Genomic DNA, 23,441 nt, shown 5'->3' with positions numbered 1-23,441 from the left:
GGGCCTTGAAGAGCAGATTTGAGGGAGAGAAAGGTGAAAATAATGGAGGAGCCGTTTCCTTCTTTATAACATGATAAAAACAGGCCCAGAGGCTTGAAAACTTGCTTCTGACACTACAATAGGGCACAAATTTGAACCAAGTCCACTGCCCCATGCACTTGTACCAATGCTGGGCTTTCAGAAAGGGAAAATGCAGGAAAAATCTCATGCCACAATTTTGGCCCAGGGTGGATGGGATGGGGTGGAGAAGTAGGTTGTATGGACAAGAAGCTGATAGATAACCCATACATTCCAATATCCCATCATTTTGGAACTTAATAAAAATATGTGCTGACCACAAGCACTGTAGACCTCAGACCCATTGGAACCAGAAGGTTGATGATGGGGATTACCAAAACATCACCTTTTTACTCACCACCAACAAATCTGAAGAAAGTCACATACCTGGCAACCCTCACCCTAAATGATGCCTTTAAAAAAACCTCTAGGGCTTCCCTGGTTGCACAGTGGTGAAAAATCCACCTGCCAATGCTGGAAACGGGGGATCATTCCCTGGTCTGGGAGGATCTCACATGCCGCGGAGCAACTAGGCCCTGTGCCACAACTACTAAGCCTGTGCTCTAGAGCTTGGGAACCGCAACTATTGAACCCACATGCCTGGAACTCATGCTCCACAATAAGAGAAACCACCACAACGAGAAGCCTTCGTACAGCAATGAAGACCCAGAGCAGCCAAAAATAAGTAAAGAGAAAAAGAGTTTCAATTAAAAACAAAAATCCTTCTCTGAAAGTCGTGAGGGAGTTTGGGTCTTTACAGCATGAAAGCTGCCCACACAACTTGCCTGCAAATAAACGCACTTTTTGTCACCACAATCCAGTATCAGTAAGTTGGTTTTGCCATGTGGCCAGTGAGCGGATTCAGTTTAGTCCAGTAACATCCATAGACCAGGAAACGTTACTTACCCTCACCTTTAGAAAAAGCAGTCCGTGGAGGCACTTTTCAAAGCTCACTCTTTCTCAGATCTTAACTCTTCCTGCCTTCCTGGGATTCTGAAAAGTTCTCACTTGCCCCACTGAGACAAGAGGGAAGTGGGCAGGGCACAAGCTGAGACGTTGAGAACTTGATGAAAAGCAGTCAGAAGGGATTAGGTTCAAGATGGCTGAAGATTCCACTCCTGGTACACCTTGGGCCTCATTATGTGCTCATTGTAATACATTAGCATATGCTAAATGACACACACAATGGCGCCATGACAGTTTGAGGCAGACCATAAAATGTTGAAGCTGAAGCTCCAATACTTTGGCCACCTGATGTGAATGAAGAGCCGACTCATTTGAAAAGACCCTGATGCTGGGAAAGATTGAGGGCAGGGGGAGAAGGGGGTGACAGAGGATGAGATGGTTGGATTGCATCACCGACTCAATGGACATGAGTTTGAGCAAACTCTGGGTGGTGGTAATGGACAGGGAAGCCTGGCGTGCTGCAGTCCATGGGGTCGCAAAGAGTCAAACATGACTGAGCGACTGAACAACAACAATAAAAGGCCTTAAAGGGAGAGGTGGCCCAGTTCCCTGGAAGTCCCTGTCCCTTCCCCCAAATAATTGGAATAATCCTCCCCTTACTAGCCTATGAAATTACCCTGCCCATAGAAACTAACCACCCCGTATTTCAGGGCTCTCTCACCTTCTGTCTATAGAATATATATCTCTGCTTTTACTTGACTATGGTTCTCTAGTCTCGTTTTTGAATTCTTTCCTGCAGGAAGCCAAGGACCTTCACTTGGCAGCAAGGCCCAGGAACTCGCCAGAGACCTGGGACATGATCACCTTCTAGCATCCCATTTTCCTGCAACTTATTTACAAAAAATATTAATAAATCTACTGCTTACCTGTCACTTTACCTCTCATTGAATTACTTCAGTGCTGAGACGTAAAGGACCTGAGCTTCATTAAGTCCTGAAACAATTGTGTGGTTTCAGTTGGAAGACTGTGCATTCAAGTCCCATCTGTGGTGTGCAATTTCCCGCTATTCTTCTTACAGCAGATGAACAGAGGTAATGTCTGCCACAAGCTGCTTCTCTCTCCAGTCCACCTGCACATACCTTGTGTGGCCCTGGGGCCAGGCAGGCAGAGCCGCCCAGAGATTGCCCATGACACTGGGCACAATGGAGCTGGGAGGGGTTGGTTCAGAGCATCGGTATGCGCTCTAGGGACATCACAGAAGTAGGGCCAGAGTTGTAGAGAAGGTTGAAGGAGAGCTGGCCAAATGTGGCTGAGTGAGAAAGAAGGAGCCTCTTGGGTAATCTCTGGGGATGGGGAAGTGGGTAAGGCCATGCAGTGACCTCAGAGAGGACATGGCTTTCTCTTCATCAGCATAGAGGTGGGGTGGGGGCCACGCAGAAAGTCCCACCTCAATCCCCCCACTTTCCCTGTTGTGTGACCACTAGATGCTGTTGGGCACCTGTCCTTGTTTTTTCCTTTCCTACCCTCATCCCTGTAATGTCAGACTTAGCCCCCTGTCCTGCTGATTGTACAATGAATAAGGAGGGATGGAGGCAGATGGGTGGATAGATGGATGATTAAGGGAGGAGCAGATGGAGAGGAACCAGAAAAAGAGAGACCAGAGAAGAAGGAGGAAAACTGTGAGTGGTGGCATGGAAGTGAGGAGAGGGGTAAGGCATATCCAGACACAGCAAAGACTGTGGGTGTGGGTAGATGACAGTGAACAATTAGCTAAAAAGATCTCTAACAAAAGCTGAGGGCCATTGCATCTTCTCACACGGGACTCAGGATGGGCCCAAATGGTGAGGTGCTGAGGGGTTAGTTCTGTGAATGCTGAGCTGATGGGATGACCCTTCCTCTGAAAACAAATCAGAGCAGTGGGTGGGGGGACAGGGAAATGTCATCAACAAGCCAACATGCTCCTTGGCTTGTGGCAGGGGAGGGTATCCATGGGCTGATTTGGAGTTCCGGGGACCTTGCTGACCCCATGCTGGGCTTTATCAGGGAAGGATGGAGGAGCTGGGCTTCAGAGCTCTGCCCAGTGGCTTGGCCACTAAATCCCGGGGTGGCATGAGGGGAACACCCATGTGGAGCCCTGGAGGCACAGGCCTTTGCTGTGGGATGCTGTGGTCAAGCAATGTGAGGCAGGTGCTGCCTCTAGGTGTCACCATCAGGCCGTGTTGGTGTCAGCTGCAGTAGGAGGAAAGTGTTCCAGAGAAAATGAGGCCCTGGGACTCACCACCAGGCAGAGCAGGGTCTCTGGTGACTGCGGCCTGGAAGACCCTTCAGGGAGCCTCTCCAGACCCCGGAAGTCCTAGGGGCTGGAACAAGTACGTGGTAGGAGGGAAGGACCCTTCTCTGTGGTCACTCAGCCCTGCCTGTTGGGGAAGAGGCTGTTGGGATCCCAAGAGAGGTGAGAGGGTGGCTGCCACCTTTTCTGGTCTCCTCCAATGTGAGAATTCTTCTCTGGGGACTGCCCCAAACCTTTGAATCCTTCTCACCCCCATCTCCACTCCCTTCAGCCAGTCCCCACGGCCACCCCTCTGACTCCGACCCCCCCCTCCCCCACCCAGAGCATCTCTGGGGTTTACTCCCTCCTGCCTCAAGAATGGTCCAAACCACCTTTATCCTCTTCCACCCCTAAACAATGGCTGCCCTCTCTGATCAACTCTACCCAGCACACAGCATTCAGAGCGATCTTGGTCAGACTCAGATCTGACCGCTTCACTCCTCTGCTCCGATCCCTTCCACGGCTTCCCATCACACTTGGGAGAAAGTGCGGAATCTTCTTCCCTAGGTGTGGGGGCACTACAGTCACACACGAAGGAAGGAGCTGGAAAAGAGAAAGTGGTCTTTGTCTTATCCTGCAAGGCTGGAGTCACCCCTTCCATGACCCCTGGTCTCCGCTGGGATATAGCTTAGAACCCTCCACCTTTTGCTTCTGGCTGTGGTTGGTTGGTTTGTTTTAATTTATTTATGGCTGCATCCAGTCCTAGTCGTGAGCACGTGGGCTCTGAAGTTGTGGCACACGGCGTGTGGGATCTTAGTTCCCTGACCAGGGATCAAAACTTTGTCCCCTGCACTGGAATGGGACTTAACCACTGAACCACCAGGGAAGTCCCCTGGCTATACTTTTAAGGTTGACACAAATTCTTTGCCACTCCTCCCATCAAGCAATAAGATCCAGTTCCCCTCTTCTCGAATCTGGGTGCCCTTAGCCGCTTGCTTGTAAAGAATAGAATACAGCAGAAGTGACACTGAGGATCGACAAAGTCAATGTGCAGCAAAGTCTTGGTAACTGGTGCATCTGATAGACGGCTGTGATGGTTTAATGTGTTAACTTGATGGGGCTAAGGGACAAAACATTTTTTTTTCATTTTATTTTTCATGTACTTCTGCCCTGAGGGTACTTCAGAAGAGATTAGCATTTGAATCAGGAGACTGAATAAAGAAGAGCCTGGACATCATCCAATCCACTGTGGGCTGGGATAGAACAAAAACGTGGAAGGAAGAGGAAAGTCGCTCCCTGTTAAGCTGGGAGATCGATCTTCTTGGATATCTCAGGCCTTTGGACTCTGACTGGGACTTACATCCTTGGCACCTGTGGTTCATAGACCTTTGAGTTTGGACTGGAACCACACCATTGGCTTTCCTGAGCCTCCAGTTTGAACACAGCAGATGGTGGGACTTCTCAGCCTCCATTATCACGTGAGTCAATCCCTTATCATCTCATAACTGTATGAGGCAAGTATTATAAACCCATTTTACAGATGGTAAAACTGAGCTTGGAGTAGTAAAATGATGTCCCCAAGGTCACAAAGTTTGTAAATGCAGAGTTGAATTTCAAAACTCTGGTGATGTTCTCCAAAGTTTCCTCATAGATTTTTGTGCAATTGCTAAGAGATCATGTAATTCTGTTGAATATCTACTCACTTGATTTTTTAAAAATACCTTATCTGTTCCCCAAAAGCCTGGGAAGAAGGAGTAAGTTGTTTGTCCATGGAAGCATTCTAGCAGAAGCTGAGGAAAGTTCATGGCCAGACATGAATTGGATGGACTCAGGGGCCCTTTGCTTGTGCCTGGGGTGGGGCTGTGTAGATATAATATGGATAGATCTTAAGTACAGCCTTTCCCTGTATCCCGAGGCAGCCTGGCCTATGGGACTGGGTAAGCAAGAGCAGGTGGAAGCTGGGTGTGGGGGCTGGTCTTGAGCAGCAGGAGGGACTAGCAGACCACAGCCTGCCCTGCTCCACCGAACCTGTGGCCCTGGAGAGGTCTTGGATCCCCTTCCTGGGCCTGGCACCTCTGACTTCAAGGAGAGTTCAGAGCTCATCAGACAAACAGTGAAGCCTGCTCTCTCACCCTAGTACCTGTTAGAATTTATCAAAAAACAACAAACAGACAGAGGGAGGGAAGGAGGAAGATTAGGCAACTGTGCAAAGGGGGTTTGAACAAAAATGATCATAGCCCAATGTTTGTAAGAAAGAGAAACTGGACACCGTGGACATGTTCTTCCTCAACATACTGGACAAAGAGCTTCTAGTACATCCATCCTGGTGGACATTAAAATGATAGCGAAAAACTAAAGTGATGATGAAAGATCCTTACTATTTGACGGGAAACTACTAAATGGAAATACTGTAAATGAGGGGATGGGAAATCAGGTTGCAAAACAGTATGCACAGTAAAACCCCAGGTTGAAATTGTTCCCCCCGGACCTCACACACACCCCTCCACCCTTCCACCAGCTCCCTCGTGACTAACCCCATTGGCCAGGGGCCACCGCGGGGGAGGGGACAACGACTATATTGGGAAGGGGATGAGATCATCGAAAGACTGGCTGATTTAGAACCGGGTAACTTTTTCCACCCGTGTGGCTCTCAGTGTCTTCTGTGCCGGATCATAAACCTTGGCGCCAGCCTACGGTTGGAGGGGGAACACGTTCCCCCTCACAAGGGGCAGAGAGGTGGCTGAAGCTGGACAGAGCACAGGTCTGGGCTGAAATTGTAATATAATGGCAGAATGGGTCTGGGGGTCCCCAGGACCCGGCTGGGACCCTGCAAGAGCTTTGCTCCCAGCAGATCTGAGTGTTGCTCCCCAGGAGTCTTTGTGAGCAGAAAATGCATTTCATGGATGCAGGAATATCCAAGAGGGTGGAATATCCCTTGTGATGTGCTGAGCTGGGTGCCCCCCAGGCCCAGGTCTTGTTGTGTCTTGAGATTCCTATTTGCCAGCTGGGACTTCCCCTGATAAGACTCCTGTTTCTGGCTAAACCCAGGGAAAACCTTCGTGGGGGTAGCTGTGGAGGGGAGAGGCTGGAGTGGGAAGGGAACTGGAGTCCAATTCCAGCTAAGTAGATACAGTACATGAGTTCAGTTCAGCTCCTATTTGGATCTCAGTGCCCACCTGACTCCCTCAAACCTGTTCTCCAGTTTCGCGGAAACATCACAGTACATACCAGACCTCTGAGCTTCTGCCCAGGCAGTTGTCCCAAGCTGGCTCCACTTTCCCACTCCAGCTGCCTTTGTCATACCCACTCCAAAGCTGTGTCAGGTGCCATCTGTGCCCCAAATCAGTGTCCTTTGTATTGGTTTGTCCATGTTCATCCAGGGTGACCCTGGGGGCAGGGGCTGGCTCCAGGGGAAATGCTAAAATATGCTGGGTGAAGGAAAGGGAGGGATAGGGAGGGGGGTCAGGAGAGGACCAATTGTGTGCCCCTCACTGTTCTGTGTCAGGCCTCCGAGGGACCCCTTGGAGCCTCAGGCACCTCACACTCCACAGAAAACAGCAAGAGAATACAGTGTGGGACACCCTGATGTGAGCTTGGCAGGCGAGGAGCAAGAACTGGGCAGAACCGGAATGAGCCGGAGCATCCCTCCTTAGCCTGAGCCCTGGGTGGCAGGGCCGGGAATGGAATTCTCCAGCTGGATGGAGTCTTCCTGGAAAATCCCCACAGGCCCTTGCAGAAACTTGCTTTTATGCCTGACTCCAGTTCCTTCAGATTGGCAGGTAAGGGGCATTTTGGTGGTGGGGGTATATGCAGGCAAGGCCCTTATCTTCTCTGGATTTTTTTTTTCCTTCTTCTTCCTTTTTGGCCGCACTATATAGCATGCAGGATCTTAGTTCCCTGACCAGGGGATCAAATCTGTGCCCCCTGTAATGGAGGTGCGGAGTCCAAACCACTGGATGGCCAGGGAAATCCCTTCTCTGGATTCTGGAACAGCTGAAGTGGAGATTCATGCATTTATTGAGCACCATCTGTCAGCTTCACAGGGTTCTCTCAACCACCCTGAGAAGCAGAGATCAAGGTCCCCATCTTTTGAGAAGAAAGCTGATGCCGGGAGATACCAAGTGGCTTGCCCAAGATCACATGGCCAAGTCAGGATTCTAGGCCCACTTATCAAGGGTTGTCGACCTGCTTATAGCTCCAGTGCCCCCATCCCATTCAGGATTCCCAAAAGGACAGGCTGAAGCTGCCACTTCCAGCTCAGTTTCTCTTCACCAAGCCTGGGCTGGCCCTGTGCCTACCACTCAGAATAACCCTGGTGGTTCTGGGCACGGATTGCTGGCCATCACCTGGAATCTATTTTTGTCCTTCGGGTAACAAGGAAGTCTCACCTTGTGCAGTAACTACTTGGGGTGAGGGGAAAACATATGACCCCCAACCCCAGCTGACCTTGCTGCCCTGCTAGGAAATGACCCCAGTGGGGAAGGAGGAAGCCTGGCTCAGCCACGCTCCCTTTTTCACCCTACTTAGATACGTCCAAGAATCTAGCTTCTTCCTACCTCATCCTTTCTTGACAGCCCACACCCTCCCCCCATCCAACACACACAAAGACCAGGAAGCTGACAAATGGATCATTTGTCCTCATGATCCATTGCCTAATCTTAGGCATCTGAACAGCCAGAAAATTCTTTCTCACATCTAATCTGTGGAAACAAGCCCATTTCCTTAGGTGCGAGCCAGAGAGTCTTAGAGTCCAGGTGCAAGGGCTAAGTGAGGACCCAGCACCTAAATTTGACTTTCCAGTTCTAGGACCCTGGAATCCTGTGGGGCAGTGGTTAATGACATTTGAGGAGATGACAGAAGCTGTAGGTGTACCACAGACACTCTGGAAGGTCAAGTAAAACTTCAGAGGTCATGGACCCCAAAGTACATGTATAGAGGGGTGACCCCTGGGAGTGGGGGCCAGAGATGCATACAGAGGTACCCCAGAAGACCTAGGGTCTCTTTTCTGCTGAAACCAAGCGTGGAGGAGGGAGGAGTTTTATGACCCGAACTTGGCAACATAAGATAAATGCACAGAAAAAAGACTGGAAGGAAACTAGATAAAAATGTTACCATAACGACAAAGCCAAGAATGACAACAGCTGTGATGACAATAATAGTAGCTATTCCCAGTTTTGAGGGCCAGTCCCTGTGCTAAGTAAGGGCTTTGCTTGTGTTATCTCAGTTAATCATCACAACGTGCTCTTCCCTCAATGGCCAAGGCCCATGGCCTGTGGGGTAAGTGTCATAAACAAGGATGGTTTTTGCCAGGTCCGCAGCTTCCCTGGAGGTGAACAACTGAGTTCTCAGGCCCAGTACACAGGAGATGCTTGCTCTCCTTGCCAGCAGAGCTGGGCCAGAAAGGGCATGGCTGGCCCCCTCGGGGATGCCTTCCGGGAGCCAGCCAGGCCCACGGAGCTGACCCCAGCCCCCACTTGGCCCTCCTCCTTCAAGCGTTGGGGCTCAAAATAGCAGCTGCTCAAGAGCTGACAATCAAAGGGCAGCTAAAAAAAGTCCCCTCAGTCTGGGCTCTGTCGCACACGGCTCGTAGGGCCTATTTTGGGGGAGAGGGTGCCGACGTGCCAGTGGAAAATCCACTGGGCGGGAGTCTCCAAGATGGGGAGCCCATGTGCCTCCCTCTTCCCCCTCCCCCTCCACCCGCCAAGCACACTCTCTCACGTGCACAGACACACCCATATTTGCAGCCCTCAGCCCACTTTCCTGACTGTTGGACTTCATCATCCCCACAGCAGCCCTGGAGAGGGTGAGGAAACCACAGCTCAGAGGAAGGGAAAGGACTTACCCAAGGTCACACAGCTGGGAAGTGGACAGGACAGTAGTCAACCTGGACCCTTGTGGCTCACAGTACAGTGCTCTCCCTGTAGAGGTGGCCCCTTGCCTACAGCCTCGCTGGGAAAACCAACACCTCATCTTCTAGGGTATTTAAAGCTCTGAGGTGGTGCCCTCTGGGGTGGACTGGCTAGGAAGATAACTTGAGGGTCTTAATGACCACATGGGAAGAAATTGCACTGGAAACCCCAGGCTGGTTCTCATGGAAACTTGCCCGGCTGTAGGAGAGGTAGGTGGGCTGGCATAAGGCCTTGCCCGAGTGAGCCCACTCCCCCACCCTGTCCCTGTGACCACCTCGCCCGCCCTGCCTAGGCCCCTGGAGCCTGGTAGCCCTTGCCAAGTTTCCAGGGAACGTGTTCGATAAGGGACTGGTGCTCATGACTCGCTCCCACCTAGCCACTATCTCTGACCCCACTGCCACCAGCAAGTGGGTAAGAATAGTAACAGCCCTGCTGAGTGAGCAGGCACACAGGGACAACACAGCAACGGCTGCAGGCAGGCAGCTCTGGCCCTCCGGTTGAGGACAAGTCTCCAGCTGTCTCTTCCCATCAGGCTTCGCCACCCTCCACCCATTGTCCTGACATCCAGCCACACCTTGTGTTATAGTGCCAAGCCTCGTCCTCTTCCCCTGCTGCCTCACTGGCGGGGACCTGCAGGGGAGCACGCTGCCTTGTGCAGATCCTGGCCTAGGGCCGGAGCCCCGCCCTCCTCTGACAAGCTGCATGACCTGGAGCCAGACACTGTCCCTCTCTGGGCCCATAAGCAGAGTAAGGTGGCCCAGCAGCCTCCTGAGGCATGGAAAATAGCCAGCAAGTCCTCTCCTCTTGCTAAGGCCCTTCATTGTCCTGGTACCTGCTGTGGGTCTGTCTCCTGAGTGCCCCTGGGAACTCTGACCCTTGGACTTCTTGGTCAGAGGGGATATGGATGGGGATATTGAAGTCCCTGGAATAAGGCATATGCTGTGGCTGAGTTCCCTCTATGATTCTGCCTGTGACACGCCTGTTGTGTGCTTCACAGCCACAAGGGTGGCTGCATCACTCTGAGAGAAGAGGCTGTTGTCATGGAATCCAGGGTGAGCGTCACCATGACATTTGAGGCAGGGAGAGTTAGGGAGGCTTGAGTCCAAGTCCTGAGTCACTGTGGCACCTGGGGGTAATTAAGGGAGATGAGGCTGAGTCCCTCATTCCCCTGGACCGTGGCCCCTGAATCTCTCATAGCCTGACTCATTGCATGGCTCAAACCTGGACCCAGCCCCTCCCCCAGCCTTCTCACCCCTCCCAGCCCCCTTGCTCTCCTCATCTTCCCTGTTCTCTTGACCCTCAAGCCTACCTCCTGCCCCGCTCCATGTCCCCCTTAGAGCCAAGGAGTCCTGGGGGGAGGGGCCCAAGGATGCTAGGGAAGGGAAAGAAGAGAAGGGCTGGGGTGGGTTCCTGGCACACTTTTACCACGCAGACTAGTGTTTAACACACACACATCCACGGACACACTCATGTGCACACAGGCACACACGAACTCCTAACGGAGTGACTGGGCCGCCATGGGGTCTCCAAGCTCAGTCTCCCGGAACTAGCTCTCAGATAGGCCTCCCCACCCCTCAGTCCTCTGGGTCCTCACACGTTCCTGAGACCCTCTCATTAGAAACATGTTATCCCACAGCAGCAGGATGTTGGGAGGTAAGATCAGAGAAAGAACTTCTGTCCTGAGGCCTAAGCTAGTCTTGAGATGAGTCTTGATGGGTGTGAGTGGGGTTGGAGGAGGGCTTGTCTCTGAGGTCTCAAGACCGTTTTTTTCTTTGTGAGCAAAGGGCCAGACTGACCTCTGGGTCTCTTGCTTCAAGAGCCCTAATCTCTGGGTCTGGAAAAAGTTTAAAAATATCCTCATGTTTACATTCTTTCCAAGCCCGCCTCCCAGTCCTCAGTGCTGGGTCCCTTTGATCTGGCCCTGTGCCTCTGGAAGGGGCCTGGGAGGGGGAGACCATGAGCTCCCCACCAGAGTGGACCCCACAACTCTCTCCAGACCAGTCCGAACCCTGTGAGAACACTCAGCGGCACCCAGAGAGAGCCTTGGAGCTGGCGAGGAGCCAAGGCTGGAAGGGATGTCTTACCCAGGGTCACCCAGCAGGGCCACGTGGGAGCAGGAGTTGGGGTCCTTCTCCACACTCCCTCCCAAAAGCCTGGGCCTCGCAGGGCCCCTGGGGAGGGTGTCAGAATCTGTGACTGTAGGCATCTGAGGTGAGCCCCCCACAACCCACAGTCCATGGACCAGGGAAAACCATGTTGATAGAGCTCCTGCTATGTGCCTGCCATGGTTCTACACACGTTTTTTTTTTCAGGGATTACCTCGTGTAGTCCTCTCAACAACTCTATTTGAGTGAGACCCATTTTATCGGCAAGAACACCGAGGCTCAGAAAAGTAGAGACTCCCCTGGGAACACACAGCAGGGAGGAGGCGGAGCACGAATCACGTGTTCTTCTGCCCACACTGAGCCACCACCCCCTCACCCCCCGCCAACCTTGCCCTCGCAGGGTCCAAGCCCCGCCTGCAGAGTGAGGTCTGCCTCACTCTCGCGCAAACATGCACTCACTGACCTACCACCAAGCCCACAACAGAGCGCCAGCTTCTCTCCCTCAGAGAACCAGGGGAAGCCACACCCCTCCACACCCCTCACTTTTCTCTATAGAAGGAGCTGAGGATGGCAGGAGAGGCTTATGTCTACAGGAAAATGATGATCGCAGGAGAGGCTTATGTCTACAGGTGCTCAGGAAAATGGAGTCCATGTCGTTGGGGGTTGTGGACCCTGTTGTCAGCCCCACAATCAGAAAGTGCTCTGAGGTCTAGAGGCTTGGGACCTCATATTGAGGCAGATGCCCTCATGAGCCCTGGTGTCATGTCATCCACCCTTTCCTTTGTGGGGGCTCCACCTACCTGCTTACCAACCCATATATTCGTCCACTTATCCACACACCCATCTATCTATCAGCCTGTCTACTCATTCATCTTCGGCCGACCCACCCACCCATCCATCCATCCACTCACCCACCTATCAACCTACCTATCCAGAACAAGGACCCAGAAAGTAGGTAATTCCCGGGGCCCAGCTCAGCTGCTGCATCCCCCTGAATGGATGAACTTGGGAAGGCCTCTCCACCTCTTTTGGATTTACTTTTCCAACTTGATAAGAAGTTGCTGGCCTGGTTGATCCCTAGAGCCCTTCTGGGGGAATCTTGTGGGTGCAGAGACCAGCTGAGGACTGTGGACATTGCTGGAGAGGTAACACAAACCTTGACCTCCCTGCTTCTAAGACTCCCAGTTGCAGCCCTTAATTTCCCTGACCTGCAAATTCCTTCACTGGAAAAATAGGGCCAATAAGCCCGCCCTCGCACATTGATGGAAAGATTCAATGAGATCTGCTTTCGAAGAGCTTTGTACCTTGAAGGCTTCTGAGTAGGTGCAGGCCAAGCAGAGGATCCTAGGAGATGAGCAGGAAGCTCTGCTTGGACTGTAGTAGTCAGTAGAGCCTCCTGTGGGGTGGGGGAGGGAGGGATGATGTGGGCCCAGAGTGGATAGGATCAGCTTCAGAGTCCATCCTTGGGCTGGGGATCCTGGCTGAGTTTCCCAGGCTCCCCCAGGCCCTCCAGGATGCCTGCTCCATATCTCTTGGCTGTGCTTGGCCTCCATCCCACAGAATCTGCCAGGAGTGAGGAGATTATCTCCTAAAAATAGGGCCTGGGCCCCACTGAGACTGTTTTTCTCCTTTCCTGTGATTTACCATTATCAGCTCAGGGCACCTGCGACAACAAATCCCATCCCAGAGACCGTTGGGATGAAGGCATGGGGGATCAGTATGTGTCTGGGGTCAGTCAAAGGGTCAGGGACGAGAGTCAGTCTGGAGTGGGGTCAGGGCTTAGCACCAGGCCATGGCTTAATCTCAGGCCAGGGGAAAGGGTTCTCACCTGGGGCAGAGGCAAGGTGAGCCACGAGGGTTCCTATTCCACCCCAGTGGTGTCCATCTGAGTAATTCTCTGATTTTTTGCAGACTCACTCAAAGGTGCCTTGGGGCAAGCTAGGGGCAGAGAGACCCAACCTCAGCCTCACCTCTCCTTTCCAGCACCGTGGTGCCCTCACCATTCTTACCCAGACCCTTCCTGAGACTTAGGGACCTCTGCCCACCCCTGCATGCGGGTGATTCATGTATAGGGACGCGAGCGTATTCACACATAAGTACAGGACATGGACTCACAAGTTGCCTTCCAAGAGCACCTGTGAGTCCATGTCACTCTCAAGGACACCCTCCTCAACCATTGCCTGGACAGTTAACCCATCCAGGGTCTGCAGCCAGTGGTCTTCGAATGCCCAGAGAAATGAACCATTTGTCTCTAGCCTCAAGATCTCGTGTCTTTCCCTACAGGGGACCCCAGGCTCGTTCCTCAAGCCCTGAGACTCTTTCTGTGCAGCAGGAGATGGGGAAGGGATGAAGAGGCAGGTTGACTTGGATGATGCACACACGCAATGGACACTTGAATGTGGGCTCATGGTCCTTGAGGACGCACAGCCAGTTCTCTGAGGCTTTATTATTGGACAGACATGAGCCGTCTAAAGTGGTTTTAAGGACACTTAAGTCAGCGTGCAGGCTCCGCAGACATGTCCGGTGATGTTACCTCCCTCCTAGGGCAAGTGAAGGGGCTTCTTGCCCTGTCTCGGCCTCGTGGATCTGGAGTGCTGGGCCATCTCCTAGTGGATTCAGATGCAACCAGATGCCAAGTTCCCAGCAAGGGCTGCCTGGACCATTTAAACCGCCACCTTCAGGGGCACACTGTCTCCTGGCTGATCCAGGTTCTTCTTCCTTGCCAGGGTCAAGTGGGTGAAGATGAGGATGAGGAAGATGCCTGAGGAGCCAGAGAGGGATAGATCAGCCCTCAGAAAGGGCAATAGGACTTGTCCATCCCTGGGAACTCCTTGCTATTGGAATTGATTTAATGAGGAAGCAGTTGCCTAGATAGTATCTCTGAGGCTGGACTGCGTATGACTCTGTGGTTCTGGTGCCTGAAGGAGTCTGACCGGCTTGTCCGGCCCTCACCAGGCCCCCATCCCCTTGAGGCTGCCCCAGAACGCCCCAGCCTCTAAGGTCCCCTTCTCTGGGGAACAGAGAAGGGGTCATGTGGGAGCCAGTGAGTTGTCCCCATGGACCTCTGAGAGGAAGGCACATTGTAGCAATGTCCGAGCACCAGTAAAGAAAACCAGCCAGGAAAAAAAAATTTAGGAGGCTAAAGAAACAAAAGGGATGGAGAGGGAGGCTTGAACTGAAGCAATTAGGCTGGAAAGAGTGAGCTCTGCCACACGCTGGCTGTGTAAACTCCAACAAGTTACTTAACCTCTCTGAGCATCAGTGACCTCATCTGGAAAAGTGGGGAAATGCCAGCATCACAAGGTTGTGGGAGGATTCAACTCAATAAACCTGTGCTTGGCTGATACACAGTTAAGGCGTAACAATGTAACAGTAAATGCTATTATCAATGAGAATGACCTGGACTATGGTAAGAGGAGGCAAGAGCACAATGATTCGGAGAGGTGGGGGTGGGTTTCTTCCCAGCCCTGGGGGCACCATGGGAACAGGGGTACTTTTTATCTGGAGGCTGTGGCGCTGACCATCCTTGCCCTCCCCCATGCAGGAGCCCAGCCTCCGTTACCTATTGCTATCAGAGTGCCCACGAGAATGCCCACCGCCGACAGCTTCGTGGGCATGCCCTTCATGCGGCCCACCTTGCGCATGCACTGCCCTTCCACGTTGCAGCGACACACGATCACTGAGGACAGGAAGGGGAGGAAGGTCAGGGCAGTAGGGGAGGGCTCCCCAGCTTCTCAGAGCCTTCAGCCCAGCCCAGCTGGCTAGTATATGTGCTTCTGTGCCTGTGTATGTGTTCATGGGTGTGGGGGTGGGATGCAAGAGCCTTTGTGCATCTGCCTGTGTGCACTGGGCTCTACGTGCCCAGCCACACAGTGCAGGTGTGCACAGGTATATGCTGTCCACACAAGCCTGCAGACATGTTGCCCAGTCCCTCCCCCTACGTCCCAGTAGCTCCCTCAGAAACTGCATGCCCCTGACCTTGGCCGCACCCCAGCCCGGCCTCACCTCGAACCTGGATCTGCCATATCTGCTCATTGTGGCTGACAACTATGGGAACTACGTGTTCGCGAGGCTCCACCCAATGCAGGCCCAAGCTGAGGTAGGCATGGGACCCTGTTGGGACCATAAGCAGCGATCAGAGTCACCAGTCTGCTCCTTCCCAGGCCCAGCCCCACCCTCATGGTGAGAGGGTGTCTCACGTCCAAAAGCCACCCGCCCCCTGCCTCGGCCACAGCCTCTCCGCTTTCCCCAGCACACACCATTGAGAGCTCGGAGACGCCAGTCCCGCTTCACAGTGGGGTTGGGACCAAGGGCAAAGCTGTAGGGACCATGTCCACCAGCCAGGTCAGGGTCCTCCCTAGGTCCACTGACAACCACGCCGTGGTCCTGGCGGGGTGTGCATAGGTGTCGGGAGGGCACGGGAGCCAGCGTCGGGGTTGGGGCAGAAAGGGCCTTCAGGAAGTGGATCACAAGGGTCGCAGAGGTGCTCAGCGTTGGTTCATCTGCAGAGGAGGCAGTACTGAGGTGGTCCAGCCCCTTGCAGGGGAGTGGAGTGAATTCAGGGTCCCTAGGCTGGTCCCCTTCCCCACAGCCCATCTTCTCACCCTGCTGAGCCCCTTCCGTGCCCCTCCTTCCCCTCCATCTCCACCCCTCCATCCCCAGCATCTCCACACTTGTCTCTTCCTCACAATGCCCTTCACCCCCTTCACCATCCAAACACCTGCCAGGTCTTTCTGTGCCGTTTTGGATGGAAAGCTTGCATCAACCCCCACCCCCACCCCTGGCCCCTGGAGCCAGGGACCAACAATGCAGAAATGCCCTGACTGTACATGAGCTCACCCTTGCTGGTCTGTCTTGCATCACAGGACAGCCCAGCTCAGAGCTGAAACCTGACGTCCCGCCCCTGGGCCAGCTCTTCATCCCGTCAACGTGGTGTTTGGAGTCCTCCCCACCTGACCTCATCCAAGCTTACCTCCTGGCATGCCTCCCGGGGAGAGCCCCTGGCCCTTATCTGCCCCTTATCTGCTCCCTCAACTCCCGCCCAGCCCCAAACCCTCAGCTCCCAGTTTGTGTCTAAAGCTGACACCCTAAGAGGCCCCCCCCAATCGCCCCAGGGCTGAGGTTAGGCCCTCCCCAACCGCCCCAGGGGATTATAAGTGTCTGGCGAGGAGGATGGTGGTGGGGCAGAGGCCAGGCATTCTCAGAGAAGGACACTGCACCCAGCCCCTTGTCCCTCCCTCCTGCCTGGGGCAGAGTGGATGCCAGCAAGGGCCCTGGGGAGGAGGCTTGTTCCTGCCCATCTGCTTGTCTGAGGCTCTCTCACCCTCCCAGGGGTCCCAACCATAGGCTGGCCATACCTGCATCCTGGGCCTCTATGAGCACTGTATACATGTCCCCAGGCTGGGCGCCCTGCAGGGGCCGGGCTGTGTGCACCTCCCCGGAGATCTCCTTGATGCAGAGCCAGCCCTCGGAGTCATTGACCAGGGAGAACCTGAGGCCCAAAGAAAATGAGCAGGGAGGCAGTGACTGCATATGGGGTCTTGCCCAGAGACCTCAAGGGCCATGTGACCTGCCCGAGTCCCACATTCCCTCTGTGACTTGAAGGCAGCAGCAGCATCCATGATCTGTTTCCAGCTTAAGGGACTTGTTGGGGAGGGGCAGGGCTTAAATCACAGACACTGAGGCTGAGAGAGGGACCACACTAGAGCCTATGGGGCTCAAGACTTATTCCACTATACCCAGGTCAGCCCACAAAGGGCCAGGATGGATCCAGAGCCTGGGAACAGCACCCAGTGCTGCAGTCTGGGTGGGTGGCAGAAAGAGGGCCCGGTATGCAGGATGGAATGAGGAGGCATTATCTGAGCTCTCAAGGGGTCCCAGTACCCCCTCTCCCTGCTACCCTGGTGCCCCCAACCTGCATATTAGCCAATGGTTTGAGGAACTTTCCAGGTCGTAAATAAAGTGAGTTCCCTCTGAGGTCCGGGGGTCATCCCCAAGGAACAGAGGAGGTCCAGTCCAGGTAAGGGGCTGGGCTCCTGGCTTACCTGAGGGGACTGCTCATGGGGTCTGAGGGCTGGATGGTCAGCAGGAGGGAGCCAGCAGGGGTGCTGACGGGGACGCTGGCCTCATAGCTCTCCTGGTCCAGCTGAGGAGGCAGCACTACCCTTTCCACCAGCACAGTCACGGTGGCTGTGGCTCCTGGGCCTGGGCCTGGCCCCACCAGCTCTTCCACGCTCCGCACCACCACCACCAACTTGTGGCACGGAGCTGCCTCATAGCTGAGGTTCTGGAACCAGAGGGACCTGGGTCACTATGTGGGCCAAGGCATGGCGCCATCATGCATGAATGCGTGTATGTATGTGCCCCTTCTCCACCCCTAGCCCCTTACCTTGAGGAGTCTCAGCTGGACATGACCGGAGTCTGGCTCCCAGTCCAGGCTGAAGGTCCCCTCTTCATTCCCCGCCTCGATGGCAAAGTCCATGAGGCGGAAGGCAGGCTCGAGGTCAGCATCAGTGGCCGTAAGTGTGGTCACCAGAGTCCCAGGCTCTGCGTCCTCAGGGAGACTTACGGGCTCAATCTGGAGAGATGGCGAGGAGCCATGAGCCCACCATTAGTGCCTTCTGAAGGGGTCCTTCCCTGTGCCTGCTTACCTGGGAAGTGGTGAACTCGGGAGCATGGTCATTGATGTCCGTGATGGTGACAGGTATTTCACAGGTGCTGCTGAGGCCTGAGACAGAAGAGGGTATGTTGGGGAGGCCAGGGTAGGAGCTGAGGGGTCAGAGAATCCCGGTCACCACTGCGGCACTTACCACCATCTGCTCCTCCTAGATCCATAGCCAGCACCTGAAGCAGGATGTTCTGGCCAGCTTGGAGCTGAGCAGCCCCCAGGGTCACGCTGCCCGAGATGGAGTCCAGCTCGAAGGCTCTCAGTTCTGCCAGCTCCTCAGGCTCAGGGCTTAGCAGCTGATACACAACATGGGAATTGGGGGAACTGGGAGCATCTTCATCCTCTGCTGAAATCTTAGCCACCTTGGTGCCTGCAGAGATGACACCCACTGGGGTGGGACCACAGCCAGGCCTGGAGGCCTTACCCCCACTACTCTTCTTTGTGTATGTGTGTGGGTTGGGTCGGACGTTGATATAGGGGCCTGGGGCTGGCTGGCCCCATAGCACAGGAGAGTCACGTGGCATAGTTCACAGGGACTTTACCACTACCCCACCCCCTAACAGGGCCCATAGCCCACCTGGGGGGCTGAGCTCTGGGATGCTGACTGAGGGGCCTCGTGGGGGGCAGATGGGTGCGTTGTCATTCTCATCCATCACCACCACCTGCAGCTCCAGTGGTTCTGCATAGTCCTCGCTGTGGATGTTCTGAGCCCACACCTGGAGCAGGTACTGTAGTGGGCAGTGGGAGGGCTTCAGGTGAAGACCAGGGTCTTCTCTTCTGGTGGGCAGCTCCAGTTCTTCTGCCTCAGTGCCTGTGGAGGATGTGACACCCCCAGAAGCCCCCTGACCAGGGACCAAACACCCCTCAGCCTGTCCTGGCTACCCCTTCATCTCACCTCAGCCTGGGCTTCTCGGTCCAGCTCCCCGATCACGTAGAGTTTCCCCTCCGTGTCCACATCAAAGGGTCCCTGGGGCTGGCTCTCCAGGTGATAATGTACATCCCCCCCATTCCAGTGGACCTGGGAGGGGGACACAGAATGAGGGTCCCCAGGATGAGGGACAGGAATAGCCCATGTTATCCCTTATATTCCAACTGTTCATGGTTTAGGGAGACTGCGCCCCAACTGCCATGTGACTCCAGGCAAGCGACTGTCCTCTCGGGAGTCCAGGTAGGATCCTTTTGTTCAGGGCGGTTGTTGTGGCAACTCTGTGGTGGCCTTGCCCTGGTTCAAGCCTGGATCCTTCCCAAAGTGTCTGAATGACCAGATTGTTTTATTCTCTGCCCTCTGAGACCGAGCCTGATCCCAGGGCATTCCTCGAAGAGGCCTGAGACATTCCTGGCCTAGGTGACAATCCCCATGGCAGCAAGGAGGTAGCAGCTGTTCTGTGAGGAAGCCTGGGGTGAGCTCAGCAGGTCAGAGTACAGAGCCACACCAGCCAGAGGATAGCCAAGTGAGGAGCTCAGGGCCTGGCCCTTTAAACACTTGTTGCATCATGGGAGCTGATGGGAACAGAGGAGGGGGGAGCATAGTTAGGGGTGGAGCAGGAGTCAAGGTCAAATTGGGCCCCAGATCCAAACCCCACATCTCCATAAGACTCAGGCCCAGCTGCACCATCCATAGGGTTATTTCAGCTGTAACAGCTATTTACTCACCTGGGCAATGTGGTGTGGGTATGGGACTTGGAGATTCTCTGCCAGGTGGACAGGATCTAGGGGCACCCAGGTGTTTTCCACTATGGAGACATCTATGGTTGCTGTGGCCTGGTGGCCCGAGGTCTGGTCACCCATGTCCTTGACCTGTACCAACAGCTGGTAGTGCCCCTCCAGAGCCTTGTCTAGGCTGGTGCTCCCTAGAAGGGGAAGGCAGTCAGCTGGTCAGGGGGCCAGGGCATCCTTCTCAGCAAGGAACCAAACACAAAGCCAAGTACATGGCAGGTGTTCAGGATACTCTCTTGGCCAGGGGATGAGAGGGACCTGTGGCACATTATGAGCACCCAACCTGGACTTGACAGTCTGCAGAATCACTAGCACATCTGTCCACACGATGAAAGGCTGATGTACTGGATTCGTGGATGGCCAGGGTGAGGGGGTACATGGGTGGATATGTAGATGAGTGAATGACTGCTTGCATAAATGGACAGTTGGCTAGATGGATGGATGGAGGCTTGGGAGGGTAGATAGATGGGGATTTGGACCTGAGGATGGATGGTTGAGTAGATGGACTATATATGTGGTTGGGTGGTAGAGGGGTGAATGAGAGAGTTGTATGATTGACTTCTTTTTCTTTTCCCTTTCCCAATTTGTTTCTTTGGTCTGAACTCCCAGGTCCAAGTCTCTCTTGCCATCCTTCCCAAGGTCTCCCAGCAGTGTTCTGGGCCTGGTCTCTCCTACCCTTGCCTCTTAGGCCCAGCTTTGTAGAAAGTAGGGTTGAGGCACTTCCAGTCACATGCATGCTTAGTTGCTCAGTTGTGTTCAACTCTTTGTGACCCCATGGACTATAGCCCACAAGACTCTGTCTGTGGGATTCTCCAGGCAAGAATATTGGAGTGGGTTGCAATTCCCTTCTCCAGGGGATCTTCCCCACCCAGGGATCAAACCTGGTCCTTCTGCATTGCAGGCAGATTCTTTACCACTGAACCACCAGGGAAACCCTACTTCCAGGCACACTATTTCTTAACTCTCCGTGCATGGTTCTGGCTCCACACCTGATTTTGCCTCGCTACTCTCTCCAGTTGCAATACTCTTTCCTCCTCTTTTATCTCTTGAGTTGCAAACCCATCCTACAGCTCAGATGAAACCCAGCTCTCCCCATTCCTCCCTTTTCACACTGAGCTCATGCTCACCCTCAGGGCTCAGAGCCAGAGCGCCTAGCCGAGGCTCCAGCTGGAACATATCTGAAGCAGGCTGGGCTGGGGCCTGGTTCAGGATGTGGAACCGAAGATCCGAGTTGGCTGTGCCTGGCTCATCCCCATCAGAAGCCTCCAGAAAGAAGAAGGGGATACCTGGGAGTATGGAGAGAGTTTACCATTAGGGGTGAAGGGATGGGGAGAGCCTCCCATGCTTCGCCTATCTCTCCCTGGTTCTTCCTTCCATACCCATCATCATATCAGGACTCTGAAGGTGTGCCATGACTCTTCACCCCACTGCACAGATGAGTAAACTGAGGCCTAGAGTAGATGGAACTCACCTGTGGACCCTCAGTTGGGTAGGGGGTGCAGATGGGACAGAAATGGGAGGGGGGCGATTTGGACCCTGTTGCCCTGTCCCTATGCCATCTCTCTGGCCATCTATTTCCTCTCTGTTCTCCCATTGGTGCCCAACTGACTTTGCTGTGAGCTCACTGCTTTGGGCACTCACCTGGCCTAGTACCCCGGCTCAGCTGAACTTTGTAAGAGGCCTGGGGGAAGTGGGGCACCTGGTCGTTCTCATCCTTGACGTGCACATGCACAGGCTGCGGGCCCCACAGGACACGTCTGTCCTCGGTCTCCAGGGTGACCTGACAAGAAGGCGTGGTCAGAGCCCCACCCTCCCCCGGCAGCTTCCCCCTCCCCCTGGCCCAGCTGTACCTGTAGCTGGTACTCTGCCTGTTCCTCCCGGTCCAGGGCCCTGGTCACCAGCAGGAAGCCAGATTCTGGGTCCACAGCAAAGGGGCCCTCCCCTGCCACTCCTGCATCTCCTGACAGCACAATCTGGCCCTCAGTCTCCTCACGGGGCAATGGCAGCTGGTGGGGGAAGAACAGAAGGGAAGGGAGCTGGGGGTGAGTCTGGGGGATGCCCCTTCCACCCAATAGCCCCATTTTTTAATACGGGGAAACTGAGGCTCAGAGAAGGCTTGCACTTGCCACAGGTCACAAAGCCAGTAAGGAACAGGATGGGCATTCGAAGCCAAAGCTCTCTCCCCTGAGTCGGGTGCTCCCTTATACTCCCTACTTCCTGAAGCTTGAAACCCCTCCTCCATCCTTTAATTAATTAATTAATTTTTATGTTTAAAATTTTTTTGGCCATGCCGTGCAGCCTCTGGGATTTTTAGCTCCTTGTTCAGGGATTGAACCTGGGGTCCCGGCAGTGAGAGCACTGAGTCCTAACTACTGGACCACCAGAGAAGTCCCACTCTTTCCATTTAAAGCTCTACTTTCTTCTGAGATGAAAATCTTACTAGCCATTCACACTATACCACACACTCTCTAGAAAGCCAGAGCAATGAAGAGAAAGGGATGCTAGAGATAGGAGAAGCAGGACCTGGGGGGAGGGTAGCCCACCCAGTCAGCTCTCAGACTCACCTTCGTCAAGTACAAAGGGAAATTTCCACCATAGTTTTCCGGGACTTCGACATACAGCTCTGCAGGTTGGACTCTAGGGAGAGCCTGTGGAGGGATTCTCAACACGTCACCAAGCTATACCTTCCTCCCATGGGTGCTACGACCCAACAGAGAAGGGGAATTTCTACCCCTTCCCTGGGCCTGGTCATACTTTATCCCTCCGCCCCCTGGCCTTTGACCTCCTAACCCCGTGACAGGCCTAGAGCCACATCCCCCAGACACTACCATCCATAGTCAGTGCAACTGGTCCAGGTGGAGTAGAGGGTGAAGGTGCAACCCCCAAGGCCAGGATCTGAGGGCAAGGAGAGGGCCCGACTCACCTGGGGGACTAAGAAGCAAAGCAACCAGAGCCAGGCACCAGGGACCATGGTCAGGATGGGCCTGTAAGGATCCAGCCCAGGTTGGTGGGCAGAGGGTCCCTCCCATAACCCTCCCTCTAGAAAGTATTCCTCACCCATTCCCACTGAGTCCTGGGCCACAGCTTCCCCAGGCCCCATGCGGTACAGTGGCCCCTCCTCCTTCAGCTGGACTAGGGGGCAGGCAGTCAGGCCTCCTCCTGTGCCCTGTCTTGTGCTGCCCCAGCAGTTCTCAGAGCAGCCCCTCCCCCCCGCCACTTGGACACTGCCCCCACCCCCTCCCACCCTTGTCCCCGACCTGAGCCTACTGCATACACATAGCCAGCCAGGCCTCACAACAGACTGGCCGCCTCCTCCTCTGCTTTGAGGGACCTGTGGCTCCCCATAGCCTGCAGCACAGTGTCTAGCTCCTTGGCTGGGCCCACCAAGACTCCCAGGCCCAGCTGTGCTGCATCTCTTGGTTCTTGTGCCCACAGGGATCTCCACAGGGAGCTTCACCTCCAGACTTCTGTCTCCTTCCCGCCATAGCTTCCCCAGCTCGTAGATCCCAAAGTACTCATTTCCCAGCAGTCTCCCTGAATCACCAAAGTTTGAAGCTAGAAAGACCCTGATGACACTGAGGGCCACCGCCTGTGGTCGCCTCACATTGTAGGCAAGGCCTGAAGGGCAAGAGCTGACCAAGGTCACAGAGGATTTGACCACGGGAGAATTCTTACTGAAACAGAGGACTCAGGGTTCAGGGTCTCCAAGACTGTTCTAGCTCCCACTGTTTTCCTTCAGACATGGAGCCCTCACAGGACAGGACCCCTGCCCTCACCTCAGTGTTTTCCAGCACTCAGCATGGCGTTGGGCA

At 54.2% G+C, this 23,441-nt stretch overlaps 1 protein-coding gene and 1 long non-coding RNA gene across 6 annotated transcripts; one reads left to right on the top strand and one right to left on the bottom strand.

Moving 5' to 3' along the window:
- The first annotated feature begins 1,255 nt into the window (after positions 1-1,255).
- Positions 1,256-14,596, top strand: LOC145514696 (uncharacterized). 2 transcript variants are annotated; one of them, XR_014060303.1, is made up of 4 exons: positions 1,256-2,054; positions 4,418-4,710; positions 6,784-7,011; positions 13,530-14,596. It is a non-coding gene; the product is annotated as an uncharacterized LOC145514696 (long non-coding RNA). The 2 variants fall into 2 exon arrangements; XR_014060302.1 differs by lacking the exon at positions 1,256-2,054 and having other exon boundaries at positions 2,234-4,710; positions 6,738-7,011.
- Positions 13,644-22,600, bottom strand: CDH16 (cadherin 16). 4 transcript variants are annotated; one of them, XM_081513281.1, is made up of 17 exons: positions 22,553-22,600; positions 22,194-22,277; positions 21,480-21,635; positions 21,271-21,409; positions 20,757-20,915; positions 19,567-19,763; positions 18,809-18,931; positions 18,491-18,641; positions 18,056-18,283; positions 17,897-17,973; positions 17,635-17,823; positions 17,291-17,532; positions 16,600-16,737; positions 15,506-15,678; positions 15,252-15,359; positions 14,809-14,925; positions 13,644-14,007 (listed from the first exon to the last, which is right to left on the bottom strand). In XM_081513281.1, exons 1-17 carry the CDS (start codon positions 22,598-22,600, stop codon positions 13,910-13,912), a joined length of 2,427 nt encoding a protein of 808 aa, XP_081369407.1. In that variant the 3' UTR covers positions 13,644-13,909. The 4 variants fall into 4 exon arrangements, with proteins under 4 accessions (XP_081369407.1, XP_081369406.1, XP_081369408.1 ...); XM_081513280.1 differs by having other exon boundaries at positions 15,506-15,748; positions 16,604-16,737; XM_081513282.1 differs by having other exon boundaries at positions 15,506-15,632; positions 16,608-16,737.
- Positions 22,601-23,441: the final 841 nt, after the last annotated feature.

Source organism: Giraffa tippelskirchi, chromosome 7, assembly GCF_054371585.1.
Source record: "Giraffa tippelskirchi isolate mGirTip1 chromosome 7, T2T-mGirTip1v1.2.pri, whole genome shotgun sequence".
NCBI classification, from domain to species: domain Eukaryota; kingdom Metazoa; phylum Chordata; class Mammalia; order Artiodactyla; family Giraffidae; genus Giraffa; species Giraffa tippelskirchi.
The sequence above is the reverse complement of the archived record's forward strand: the minus strand, read 5'-3'. Positions and strand labels throughout refer to the sequence as shown.